Below are 12,742 nucleotides of genomic sequence, written 5' to 3' on the forward strand. Positions count from 1 at the left end.
TCCACCAGAGATCTATTTCTCTTAAGAGGTTCATCAAGGTTGGGCATTGGGGACGTATGGTATTCAACATCTATGGATAACATGCATTCTAGCAAACTTACCTAGTAACTACAGTAATCAAACAGTTGGCAGTATTTGCCAACAAGACATTTTTGAGATTACAATCGTAGGGATCATATTTAAGCCTAAAAAGAGAGATGGCAGCAAAGTCAATTCGTATTGGATATAGTTCTTGTGCAAGTAGACCTCCTTTGAATCTAAGGGATTGCTTCTCTGTGTGTAGAAGAACTCTACCTTTATAGTGTTATTCTTACAGGGTAATTAAAATTGCTTGTGCTTTGATAAAAAAAAAAAAATCAATAAAATTAGATATCCAAAAGAAAACATTAACAACTTGAGAGTAAGCATTTCGTAGCAACTGTAAGTGAATTATCAAAATTCTTTTTAACCTACACAGCCTTTAGGTAGGGTGCTAACTTTAAGATACAATAATTATACTCTGTAATCTGCTTGGACAGGCAATGCTTTAACCTAGTTTCCACTATTTTTAATTACTAGAAAAAAAAATTATCACTATAGCAGAAAATAATTTTTATTCAATTTTGCTAGAATTCTATATAATTTTGCTTAGAGTGAAATATAAAAACCTAACTCAAAAATAATTGATGTTTTGAATAGAGAACTCAAATAATCCAAAGACAGTTTCCATCACAGTTAAAGTATTTAATGACAAAAATCAGGGTTTCCAGTAGTTAGTCAAGAGAGCAGGTCCCACCTTTTTTTTTTTTCTCCCCAGAATGGCACAAAATAATTTCTACATCTTTGAGAACTTCCAAGGAATTGGTTACAATAGATATTAGCAAGTATTACACTTCCGGCAAATCATAGCAAAACCTACCTACCTTTAAGATCAATTTTAAGAGCACACATTTTTGTTAATATTTCACATAATGCACAACTTTTGCTAGACACAAAAGTAGCCTTTTAAGACAAGAGTTTGCAGTACAGCAGTCAAGTCTAACAATACATTATTTTTATTCTGTTCAGAACTTTAAAAAGATAAAGAAACTATTAATATTGTTACAATTTACAAATACATTCTTTCATATGGAACATTAACCTGAATCATAGTAGATGTTATGTACATGACTATCTAATAATACTAGGTTTGTATACACACTACAAGCTAAGTTCCAGAAGGAAACTGCAATGCTCTAAGATTTACCTTTGGATAAACATTTATACACCTTGATTTTTTATCTAAAAACTACCAAACCTTGTAGTTTAATGAACAGCAAGAACAAAGTAAACAGACAAACCACTTTTCCTTCAATCAGAAGACTAGGTTAATTAAAGTTCCCATAGTAAATGGCTTTTGATGGCTGAATTAAGTCCAGAGTTATGATAAAAAACAATACATTTAACTGGAAGATATAAAACAACCCAAAATGCTGAAAAACTCAAGTGAGACTAAAGCAATGTTTTAGTACAGTTCAACTCACAAGAGGTCTGGAACTTAGCAGTGCAATTGTGATCTTGTCCTACCCAGCTGATATTTATGAAAACACTTGAAAATCTATGTGCCTTTTAATCTGAATTTAGACAACTAATTCTTTTCAGGTTTATCTGACCTGGGTTTTAGACATTTCTTCCAATTATTTGCAAGCTTAGAGGCCTGGCTAGATGGCAGCAGTTCAGAATCTACTTCTTTCTCTTGAGAGAAAGACTTGTGAGGTTAGCAGCAGAAAATATGACAAGAAGATAGCTATGTGGTCAAAAATGTACTCCCTGACTGATTTATAATCCATCTTTTAAAAAAAAAAAAAAAAAAATATATATATATATAGCCTAACATTTTGTATCTAGCAGAAGTTTAATTTCTAGTCAGGCACTGTTTTCCCGGTTAATTGCAGAAATACCCATAGTCACACTACAATAGCATTCAGACAATTCCAGGGCAAGCATTACTTACACATAGCTCAACGGAGTGTTCAGAACTTGTGTTGTTAATGAACCTGTTCTGATTTATAACAGAAGTGGCCAAATTCCATTTCAGTAGGTGCTTGATTTGGTAACTGTTGGAGCTGTTGCTAAATAGATCTAAATGATCACATGGTACTACACAAATGACCCATTCTCTCAACTCCCAATGTGAAATTAAATAAAAAGCTTCATACAAAACTATTTAAATTACAGGAAAAAAAAACCCAAAACAAAACAGATGTAAAGTTTGAATGCAATCAGCTAATGAGACACTGTCCTTAGTTCAAATGAGAATACTTTCCTAAAGGCAAGCATCTTCTTACAAAATGGCTATTTCCATGAGGTTTTCCATTATTTCAGCTTGCAGTAAGTGAAATATTCTCAATTACTACAGTAGCTTTTATCGCTCTTACAAGCACTGCTCTGAGAATTTTAGACTGTTGTGTCATTAATAATGCAAAAATCATATTCTACAATGAATACAGTACATTCACATAATGCCAGCTTTTCTCTGGTAAGATGAGGGCAAAAATGAAGAGCAGGCATTTTCAGAAGATGAAGGCTGTACCTTCTGCAAGGATTGCTTTTCAAGCTTCCTGGTTTGAAAAAAAGAAAAAAGCAACATCTTTTTCTCCTTTTTTTATTCCTTTTCATTCTCAAAGCATGTTAGACCATCTTAAAAATGTTAAGAAAACAGCTGTGAAGGAAAAAGGTAACCTACTCATTTTGTAAGAGAAATACAGTGTGTATATTGCATATAGTGAGTATAGATGAAGTAGTCACCCTTCCAGTGATAACATATTGAAAGCTGAGACTCAAACTAGAAGTTGATTCTAGTGTACCAAGGCATGCTTTTTGAAAGCCTCTATATTAAAAATTAGACATAACTTGCTAACACAAAAGTCATTAAAATCAGAAAAATTTCTGAAGTGTTTCAAAAATCTCTTACTGTAGAATTTATGAAAAACAGATGTCTTGAAAATAGTGCACTCTCATCTTCCCAGACCTTAGCATTCTCATTTTCATGGGCCTTTAGCCACACAAAAAAATCACAGGTAAAAATAAACGTTATTTTATAAGTTGTAGATTGTGTTTGAGGCACAGCTACGTGTGTATAGATGTAAAAATTACTTTTTTCCTCAATTTTGAAACCTCAAGCATACATTCTTTGTGTTTCAGTATACTATTCAAATAATCAGTCTGAAAGTGAAAATAGGAACATGTAAAATGCTGATATGAATGAAATTCAGATATGCACTTCTGAATGCTGGTGCACATGCAACCCTTCCTACATTAGTTAGAAGAAACAATTTTTTCTGTTTCCTAGGACAAAGCAGTTTGTCCTCCACTATAGCTACAACCTCAAATGTTTAATTCTAACATCCATTCACATTCTGCTGATGCTACATTAAATGACAAAAATTATACCCCTTCTTTGGATTTTATTTCCACACACATGTCCACAATCAGTTCAACAATTTTTTTTTGTACAACCATGGAGGAATATTACTATTTTAATCCTGATCAGCTTGTCATTTGGTCCTTTTTCAGTGTTTGCTTTCACTCCTGTAACAACTGAAATACAGGTAGAAAGTACTGCAGGACTGTGCAGCAATATCAAAAAAGAGGAACAAAAGTAAGTCAGAAAGGTAGAAACGCAACACTTTTTCCTGCACAGAAACTGAAAGAATGCATCTCCACTGAACAGGAAGGAAAAAGCACACAGAAGACTGGATCTCCTGTAAAAGTTGCTGATTGTAGTCTTTTCAGCTTCTCTTGAGAAGATTGCAACTTTGGGCAGTATCTCAGCATTTGTGCTTCATGGCAAGCTGAAAAAGAGAGAAAAAAATTAATTAAAGAGATGTCACCTATAACAACAGCTGTATCAACCTGATGTGGCTAGTCCAGATAAGAAGAGTTTAAGATTAATTCTCTGAAAGATGCCTGAAATCCATTAACTTCTTTGCATACAGATACACAGCCATTCCCTTTCCTGGGACATACAGACAAAGCCTCCCTTTGCCATGCCGAGGAGGCAGGATTTATCTGCTTTCACAGCTCTGTTTCCCAATGTTCCATTATTTTGCTATCTGTGAGGAACACTAGAGCAAGACACCAGAAACAAAAACATGCTTAAAAGAATAGTTATTTTGACCCAATGATTTTGATTGTTAACTACAATCAGAAATTCTAGACAAGTAATTTAAAACACCTATTCAGGAGCTCTGCCACTAAATAATGATGAAAAATAAAGGACTGATTGCATTTCAACCTCTGTGATTACTGATTATTTCCAATTCAAATAATTCAAAAATGGACTTAACTGGGAATGAGAGGGAGAAGAAAGAGATGAAGTGAGTTAAAACCTGTATAAAATGTGTAGACAAACTGACATTGCAAACCACGCAGAGAGCTTAGGGTTAGGTTCCATATAATCAAGAACTGCTTTCTGAAGATAATAGCATGCTAACAAAGATGAGATGAGTGAACCCTCTGGGAAATTACCTTGAAAACAGAACTGGTAGGGGCAGTTAAAATTCACTCATTTGCTACTGGTGAAATGATAACCAATAAATGACTCAAAAACTAAACTGACATAAACCTTTGATACTCAAGGACTTGGTTACAAATATGCTTTTTAAAAAAATTAATATTTGTATGGATATAATAGCAATGCATTTCAGCATGAAAGAACTTAAACCAACACCTTTCTTTCCTCAAACAGCAAATTTTTTTTTAAATCTATCTTTGATAGGCAACTCTGAGAAGTTTTTACTATACAGAATTTATCATTTGAAGATCCTGTGCAGTCACCAACAAATGGAAGGGATTTTTTAGAGGCAAAGAAGGTGAAGAAGGTGTCACAAGCAGGATTTGATACATACCCTGAGCTAAGTTCAAGACTTTATACAGCTAAGTATAGACACATGCTTTCATTCAACAAACTCTGACAGCCAAATATGCGACCATAACCTACTGAGTCTTACCCTGCTGAAATCTTACCTTATGTGCAGTTTCTGCAAACTGCTGAGCACTGTTTTTCAGCTCCTCTGTCTTCTCTTCTGCACGACCTAGCCTTTCACCACGCTCATTCAAGGCCTGACTTGCCTTCTGTACTGCGCTTGTCACACTGTCTGCTGCTGAATGGAGTATGCTGTTTCCTGCAACACCAAAAGAAGCCATTAGAGCACTCAAGTATATATATGTTTTGTATTAAATATAATTAATTTAATTTATAATGCTCTAGAGCTGATGTGCTATCTGGACTGGCTTCACTTCACTACAGCCTCTCTTCAGGTGGTTGTAGAGAAAGATGAGATCATCCTGAGCCTCCTCGAGACTAAACAAACCCAGCTCCCTCAGCTGTTCCTCGTAAGACAAGTTCTCTAGACCTCTCATGAGCCTTGTTGTCCTTCACTGGACACTCTCCAGTACTTCAGTAGCCTTTTTAAAGTGAGGGGCCCAAAACTGAACACAATACTCAAGGTGTGGCCTCACCAATGCTGAGTCCAGAGGGATGGTCACTTCCCTAGTCCTGCTGGCCACACTATTTCTGATACAGGCCAAGATGCCACTGGCCTTCTTGGCCACCTGGGCCCACTGCTGGCTCACAACTAAGCCCACTGTTGACCAGCACCCCCAAGCCCCTTTCTGCTGGACAGCCACTCTTGCCCCAGCTAGTAGCGCTGCCTGGGATTGCTGCGACCCAAGTGCAGCACCTGGCACTTTGCCTTACTGAACCTTGTGCTGTTGTCCTGATGGAGTCTGTCCAGATCCCTCTGCAGAGCCTTCCTTCCCTCGAGACATCAACACCCCCACCCATCTCAGTATCATCTGCAAATCTACTGAGGGTGACCCCAGTCCCTACATCTAGAGAATCAATAAAGATGTTTAACAGTATCAACCCCAAAACTGAGCCCTGGGGAACACTGCTAGCGATGGGTCACCAAATGGATTTTAGTTCCATTCACCACAACTCTCTGGGCCTGGACATCCAGCCAGATTTTTATCCATCAAAGAGTCCATCCAAGCTGCAAGCAGGCAGCTGATCTAGGAGGATGGTGTGGGAGATGGTGTCAAGCACTTTACTGAAGTCTAGATAAACAACATCCACAGCCTTCCCCTCATATACTGAGCAAGTCATTTTGTCATAGAAGGACATCAGGGGAGTCAAGCAGTACCTTCCTTTCGTAAATCCATGTTGGTTGGACTTGATCCCTGGGTTATCCTGGCTGTCCTTTTTTCCACAGCATTAAAACCAAATACATAATACTTTAAAATGAATTATTCTGGTAAAGGTATGAAACAAATTCAACACAGCTGAAGTAAGCACTACAGCAAATCTGCTGTTAAAGTCTGCTGTTCTTAGAGACATACAAAGACAAGTGAAAACAGACACAAAGACACTGCTTTTGTCATTAATCTGAGAAGTGTACTTCAGAAATATTCTCAGGGTAAAAAATCAAACCCAAACAACTTGAAGGGCTATTTTGCTACTAGTTTTTTGTAGTTTAGCCCCTGCCAGCAACCAAGCATCACACAGCTGCTTGCTCACTCTTCCACCAGTAGGACTTGGGAGAGAATTGGAAAGGTAAAAATTAGAAAATTGATGGGGTAAGATACAGATAGCTTAGCAGGGAAAGCAAAAGCTATGCACTAAAGTAAAGTAAAACAAGGAATTAATTCACTGCTTCCCATGGGCAGGCAGGGGTTCAGCCATCCCCAGGAGAGCAGGCACCCATCACACAGTAACAGCTCAGCATGAAGATGCATGTTATTACTCCAAACTTCCTCCCCTTCCTCCTTCTTCCTCCCACTTTATGTATTGAGCATGATGCCATTCGGCCTGGAATACCCCTGTGGTCAGTTGTCCAAGCTGTGTCTCCTCCTCCAAGCCTCCCATGCACCCCCAGCTCCCTCGCCAGCGTGGTTGTACGAAAAGTAGAAAAGGCTTGGTTCTGTGCAAGCCCAGCTCAGCAATAACAAAAACAACTCCATATTATCAACCCTGTGTTCAGCACAAGTCTAAAACATTGCCCCATACCAGCCACTGTGAAAAAAATTAACACAGCTGAAACTAGCACACAGTTTCATTAGAAAAAAGAACAAATGATCCTTTCAGACCCAGTTTTTAAATAATAATCCTTTCCTTAGAAAGGCCAAACAAACAATGAATAGTGAAACTAAAGGTTACTCTGAGTAGCCAGTGGAGCACAATACAAGCTGCATATGCAGGAATTCCTGAGATAAAGAAAACTGCCTTACAATTTTATTAAACTAAAACACAACTAGTGTTAAACTATGGAGGTGAGGAGAGACTTAAGAACCTACACACAGTGACTCACAGATGATGAGTCAAGATGAGAAATAACAATAAAAGAGCACCCTGGCCTCCTGTATATCAATATTGTTACATTTTTCACATCAGGAGTTAAAAAAAAAAAAGGATGTATAGGATGTGGGACTGTTACAGATTTGGGGATTTTTTCTATTGTTGCATTTAGAAAAGGAATATAGCAGCTGGCATTACTGTTGAAGAGATTAATACCTAAGAATACTGTGAGCTGGAATTTTGCAGAGACAGAAATTATCTCTTCAAGTGGTCTCCCTTCAGACGCTGAGGTGTTTGATTGTAAAGCCAAACAACTTTATATACTGCACACATTCTTACTTTAAAATTTTTCAGTCAATTGCTATTTTGTTCATAATTTTTTTAAGGAGATTATTATTTTGGCTTCTGTTCAGGCAGCTTTTCCAATAAACACACGTACTGAGCAACACTACACTGGAAATAGTTTTCCTTTTTTGGTGGTGTGACTTAATGGCTTTAGCCTCTTGTACAGTGTTTGTTTTCTAGGATTGAGTTTTAAAAGCTCCCGAAACTGAATTAAATCTGTTGTTTACAAGATCACAAAGCCTCTGCCGAATTCAAGGGAAGCAGGCTACATGGACAACCTTATAAAACTAAGCACCTTCTGGAGTCTTAAAATGTGCTGGGGAGCAGAATTTAACATTGCTGACCTTCTGCCACGTCAACCAACATGCCCTGAAGATGAACCACAGGATTTTTCTAAATAAAGGTATTTCTTGCAGATGACGTGTCAATACTATTGATTGAGCTTCTGCTTAAGTAGTGTTAATTATTATTGAGAAACATAATGCATTAACCTGCTACAATGGAGGCGTGGAACACAGTGTATCTGTCAACAGATTCCTATTTCTTCATCAGGTAAGTGACTTTTGAAAGTTCTGTGTTTGCTATTTAAGCAGCATATTAAAAATCATCAACTTCTGTTGCCACATAAACTAAAAATAAAGTTATGGCTCACAAGTAAGAATGAAGACTGAGTAAGAACTGGTCAAGGTCAGGATGAAATCAGTCAAGAGCAATGGTTGGAAAACATCAAATGGAAAATGCAGCAGCTGACCTGAGAGTGACTGGCTGTGCCAGCCCTGTCCTCAGGGTAATCCAGGAGCTATACATTTTAGCACCATCCAAAACACCTAAGACTGGTATGACTATGTTTATGCCTGAACAGTTTTCTCTATTAATTATGCACATTACTCTCATCTGTTTCAATCAACTACTGTCAATAAAAATCAACTTAAATGTCGCTCTTATAGACAGAATTTTACAAAAACCCCATCTCTTCTTCCACCATCCAGACTGTACTGAATCACTGAGAACAACGCTTTAGAATGAAGAAAGCGGCCACAGGAAGCCCAAGAGGAAATTACAAGTTTTGCTAATCTGAAAGTTTCTCCCAGTCTGTCAAGGTTCGGGTGACTCCCACATATTAACTATACTGACCAATCAAACTCATGTATTTTGCTGGAAGAAAGAATTATGCCACAAAAAAAATAAGAGCTGTTCATTACTGCAACACAGCACTGAAGACATGAATGCAAATCTTTTCCACTGCTAAAATTGTCATGAAGCTGCTCACAATAAGGAACAACTTAGTCTGGAATGATTCCCAAGAAACACCACAATAATTATGAAAGATTAAGTGAAATCTAGGCATTTAACTCAGGAAGCTAAGGTATTTCAAAATCAATGTATTTAGACTGATGAAGTTTCAACCTATGGTGGCACTTCCCACATTGATAAGTTGCCTCTCCCTGCTGAGCACATTTGTTTTGTTAAAATCATCATTACCAGAGAGTTACATTTCCTAGACTAACACTATAGCTGATTACAAAGGTCCACAGGACAAACACATTCCTCCCCTCCTTCTTCATCCCTGTCACCTCCCAGCCAACTGTTAAACATTCTTTCAGGTATACTGGTGCTGTGCTGACAACCTTGGTTAAGAGCTCTTTTGAATAAAAGAGTAAAGAGCTACTAAAAAGACCCAAACAGAAAAAAAAATTTCTGACCTCTCTTAAACAGCCATGTGAAAAGCCTTATTAAACAGCTCGAGATAATAAGTAGAAGAATACAGAAGCAGTACTTCTGTGATTGTAATCCTATAAGATAATACACTCTTACAGCTTAATGGATTCCTGTATCACATGAGTGGAATGTTCTCTAGATAATTTCAATATTTAAATTATCATCCAGAAAGGATGTCTAAGCAATCTGAAAGACAGAACATTCATAAAAAGTAGAATCTTCACTGGATTTACAGTTCTGAAAACTTGGATCTGAACTTAAATCTGAACATCAACTTCTCAATTTATCAACCTTCATCTTACTTACCAGCAACTTTCTATAGGAAAGCACAGCAAATACCAGCTACCAGCAGCAAGCATTTGAAACACGTTGCAAACTCTTTATCAATATCGTCATTAGTTTATGAGTTGAGGCAGTTGTATTTCATCTTAACTGTAGAGCTGGAGGATGTGATCTCTAGTGTTCATTCCCTGTAAAGCAACTGGGAGCCAGGCTAGCTTTCCTTGGCGTAGGTAGGATTTTCATAGATAAGGGCTTTTTTATTTTCTTGATCTGGTCTCAGTGCTAATAAATGTTCCAATTAAAAAAAAAAAAAAGGGGGGGGTGTTATTTTTAGTTTTCTTAGCCAACCACATTCACACACTTTGGATTCTTCTAGGGTTCAGCATCACCACAGAGTTTGATGTCTCCACCTTCCTACATCAATACAGTATTAAAGTTTGAAGTTTAGTCAAAGTACTGAAATTAGAAATTAACCTTCCCTTTTACAGATTTCATTTGTCCGTCACCCAGGACTGCTTTTTTTCCTTCTTTAAAAGAAACAGAAAAGCAATTCTGTTTTACATCTCCAGTAGTTCTGAAGAATATACAGAACAAGCATTAAGAGCTGAATGGACAGGTCACAAATGTTGTTCAGATAAACTTATATTCATTCTCCCATTAATGTTCTTATATGCTGGCATTGACGCCAGGACAGGATGTTACTGTATAATGTGTATTGGTTATAAATTAAGGAAATACCTAACTAGGATCAATTTCATATTAACACAACCTTTACCGGCTTTCCAAACTGAACAGTGTATTTAAACTTGAAAACTTTAAATTCTAATATGCGTATAAACTTAATGCTAAGTTAAGTATTAATATTTTAAATAATAATTCGTATTTATAATTAATGACAGCCAAACCAACCAGAAACTTTCAGAATCAGTAACTATAACAAAGCACAGAACTCCAATCTGGCTGGGTAAACATTAAAACCTAACAACTTGATACAGGAAAAAAAAAACAAACCCAAATCCCATTTCTATGGCAAAGAGCAATATTCTGCATCTTGAAGATAACACCTCATTTAGACCTTCAATCTTCAGAAAGTCAGGCAAATATATTGGTTGATGCTTTCTACATTACCTTGCCTCAGAGTTATACAGAGCAAAAAAAGGAATCAACCTTTATAATGATAAATGTCCCGTCTCAATTTATGTATCCTTACAGATTTTGCAAGAACATAATGTACTTTTTTTTTTTTTTTTTACAAGATTCCCCTTTTAGAAAGTTAATTTAGAGCTCTGATTATATGCCAAATTTCTACGGAAAAAGATCTCAACTATTCTTATCCATTCTAATCTCAACACATGGCTTTTATGCTTAAGATCACTAAAATACATCCAGTTAAATAAAATTGCAAAGCAGAATTAATCTTGACATGAATATGCAGGGCATAAAAGAAAGTACCTGAAATGGTCTTTGGCAGCAGAAAATTAGTTTCTAATATTTTAACCTCTAGAATGACCATAACGGAGTATTTGGTATACGTTGGCAAGAAATACCTAAATAAACTAAATAAACTAAAAATTTGTTGTTTCTGTATGGGAAGATGGCTAAATCCGATTGGTCATTTCAAACCAGCAAAACACCACCAAAATAACATCTATTGCAGATTAAAGAAATAAAAAATTAAGTTTTTGTGGATTTTTTAAGGGGGTTTTTTTGGGTCAAATTCATTTTCATCAGAATTAATTTACGAGTGAACGTCTGCAAGAATAGTATGTTCAAATACACACTTTTTTCAATGTCTATCAGGTAAAAACTGAAACAAACAACTGCCAGGTGTTTGACAGGAGGGAGGGCAACGATTGTCTTTTTTCCCATGCTAACTCACAGAATCATAAAATGGCCTGGGTTGAAAGGGACGTTAAAGATGATCTGGTTTCAAACCCCACCATGGACAGGGATGCTACCCACTAGATCAGGATGCTCAGGGCACTTCCTAACACAAGTTTTATTTCATCTCCTTTAGTCAGTAATTAATCTTGCTCAGTATGGTAAACACCACTATGTGCTTAGCAGGTCTCCAGTGTGCTAAGCCAAGATGAGTAATATTGTATGGAAAAATTACTCATTACCATTCTCGCACTGGCATTTTATTCTTGGAGGAAAAAAGAATGACTCATTAATAACTGCTGCGAGGTGTCCTACAGAAAAGGTTACAAGGGTAAAGAAGTCATCATTTTGGGTTTCCAAGAATATTTTGATTAATTCAGCAGAACAACTGTTAAATACCAATGCATATAGATAGGACAAAGCTTAAAACCAAATGCATTTCTAATATGCATCTAAAGGTGGCAGCAAATGTTTGTTCTTTATTGTAAGCCCAGAATTAATCTTTGAAGAGCTTCATATGCTGTATCTCAAGGTTCTATCCAGAAATGAGAGTCAACTGCATCCTCAATGTCAGTTTAATGTTATATCAAGAATCAAGCTGTTCTAATGAATACAACCTCTAAGGGACAAAATTTCTGCACACCAGCCATCTCCAACTTTGCTTTTCATATTACTGATGTAAAAGCAAAACATGGCCACCAAATAACAACGTAACACAAAGATACTCCAAATCAAGACACATCCCAATATCAGAACCTGTATGTTATAAAGGTACATAAGGGGAAAATATTTCCTACCTCAGTCAATAAAAGCCCTCTAGCCCTTTCTTCTCCACCATAACATCCAGAATGCACGTAAACTATGGAGAGGGCTCACCTAAATTCTAAACAAAAGACAATCTTGAAATACTTAATATAAGACACTAGTAGGAGGAATCTTGTTACAGCATGCCTAAACTTGAATTTGTTCTTTTGTTCTCAGAATTAGCACCCACACCTTCAGTCAGTTCTCATTATTGCTGTAAGTACTGATGCCATTAATCAAGTCAGAGAAAACAGTCTAGCCTATTCAACTCTGCAGACTATACTAACATGACACTCAAATGAAAATAAGGCAAAAAATGATTCTGCAGAAGAAGAGTCAGTGGCAGGGCTCTGGTCTAAAGGGGCAAGTGTGTGTGTGTGTGTGTGTGAGAGAGAG

At 36.8% G+C, this 12,742-nt stretch overlaps 1 protein-coding gene across 4 annotated transcripts in view; it reads right to left on the bottom strand.

Moving 5' to 3' along the window:
- Positions 1–702: 702 nt before the first annotated feature.
- Positions 703–12,742, bottom strand: part of STXBP6 (syntaxin binding protein 6) — a 94,924-nt gene continuing 82,884 nt past the window's right edge. For all 4 annotated transcript variants that reach the window (XM_042047562.1, XM_042047563.1, XM_042047564.1 and 1 more), the window contains 2 exons: positions 4,987–5,144; positions 703–3,812 (listed from right to left, as the gene is read on the bottom strand). In XM_042047562.1, the coding sequence (XP_041903496.1) occupies positions 3,789–3,812; positions 4,987–5,144 (182 nt within the window). In that variant the 3' untranslated portion in view covers positions 703–3,788. The remainder of the gene's footprint in view (positions 3,813–4,986; positions 5,145–12,742) is intronic.

This window comes from Corvus kubaryi, unplaced genomic scaffold (genome assembly GCF_017639235.1).
Source record: "Corvus kubaryi isolate FWS band 111438036 unplaced genomic scaffold, C.kubaryi_AGA036_p1.0 66, whole genome shotgun sequence".
NCBI classification, from domain to species: domain Eukaryota; kingdom Metazoa; phylum Chordata; class Aves; order Passeriformes; family Corvidae; genus Corvus; species Corvus kubaryi.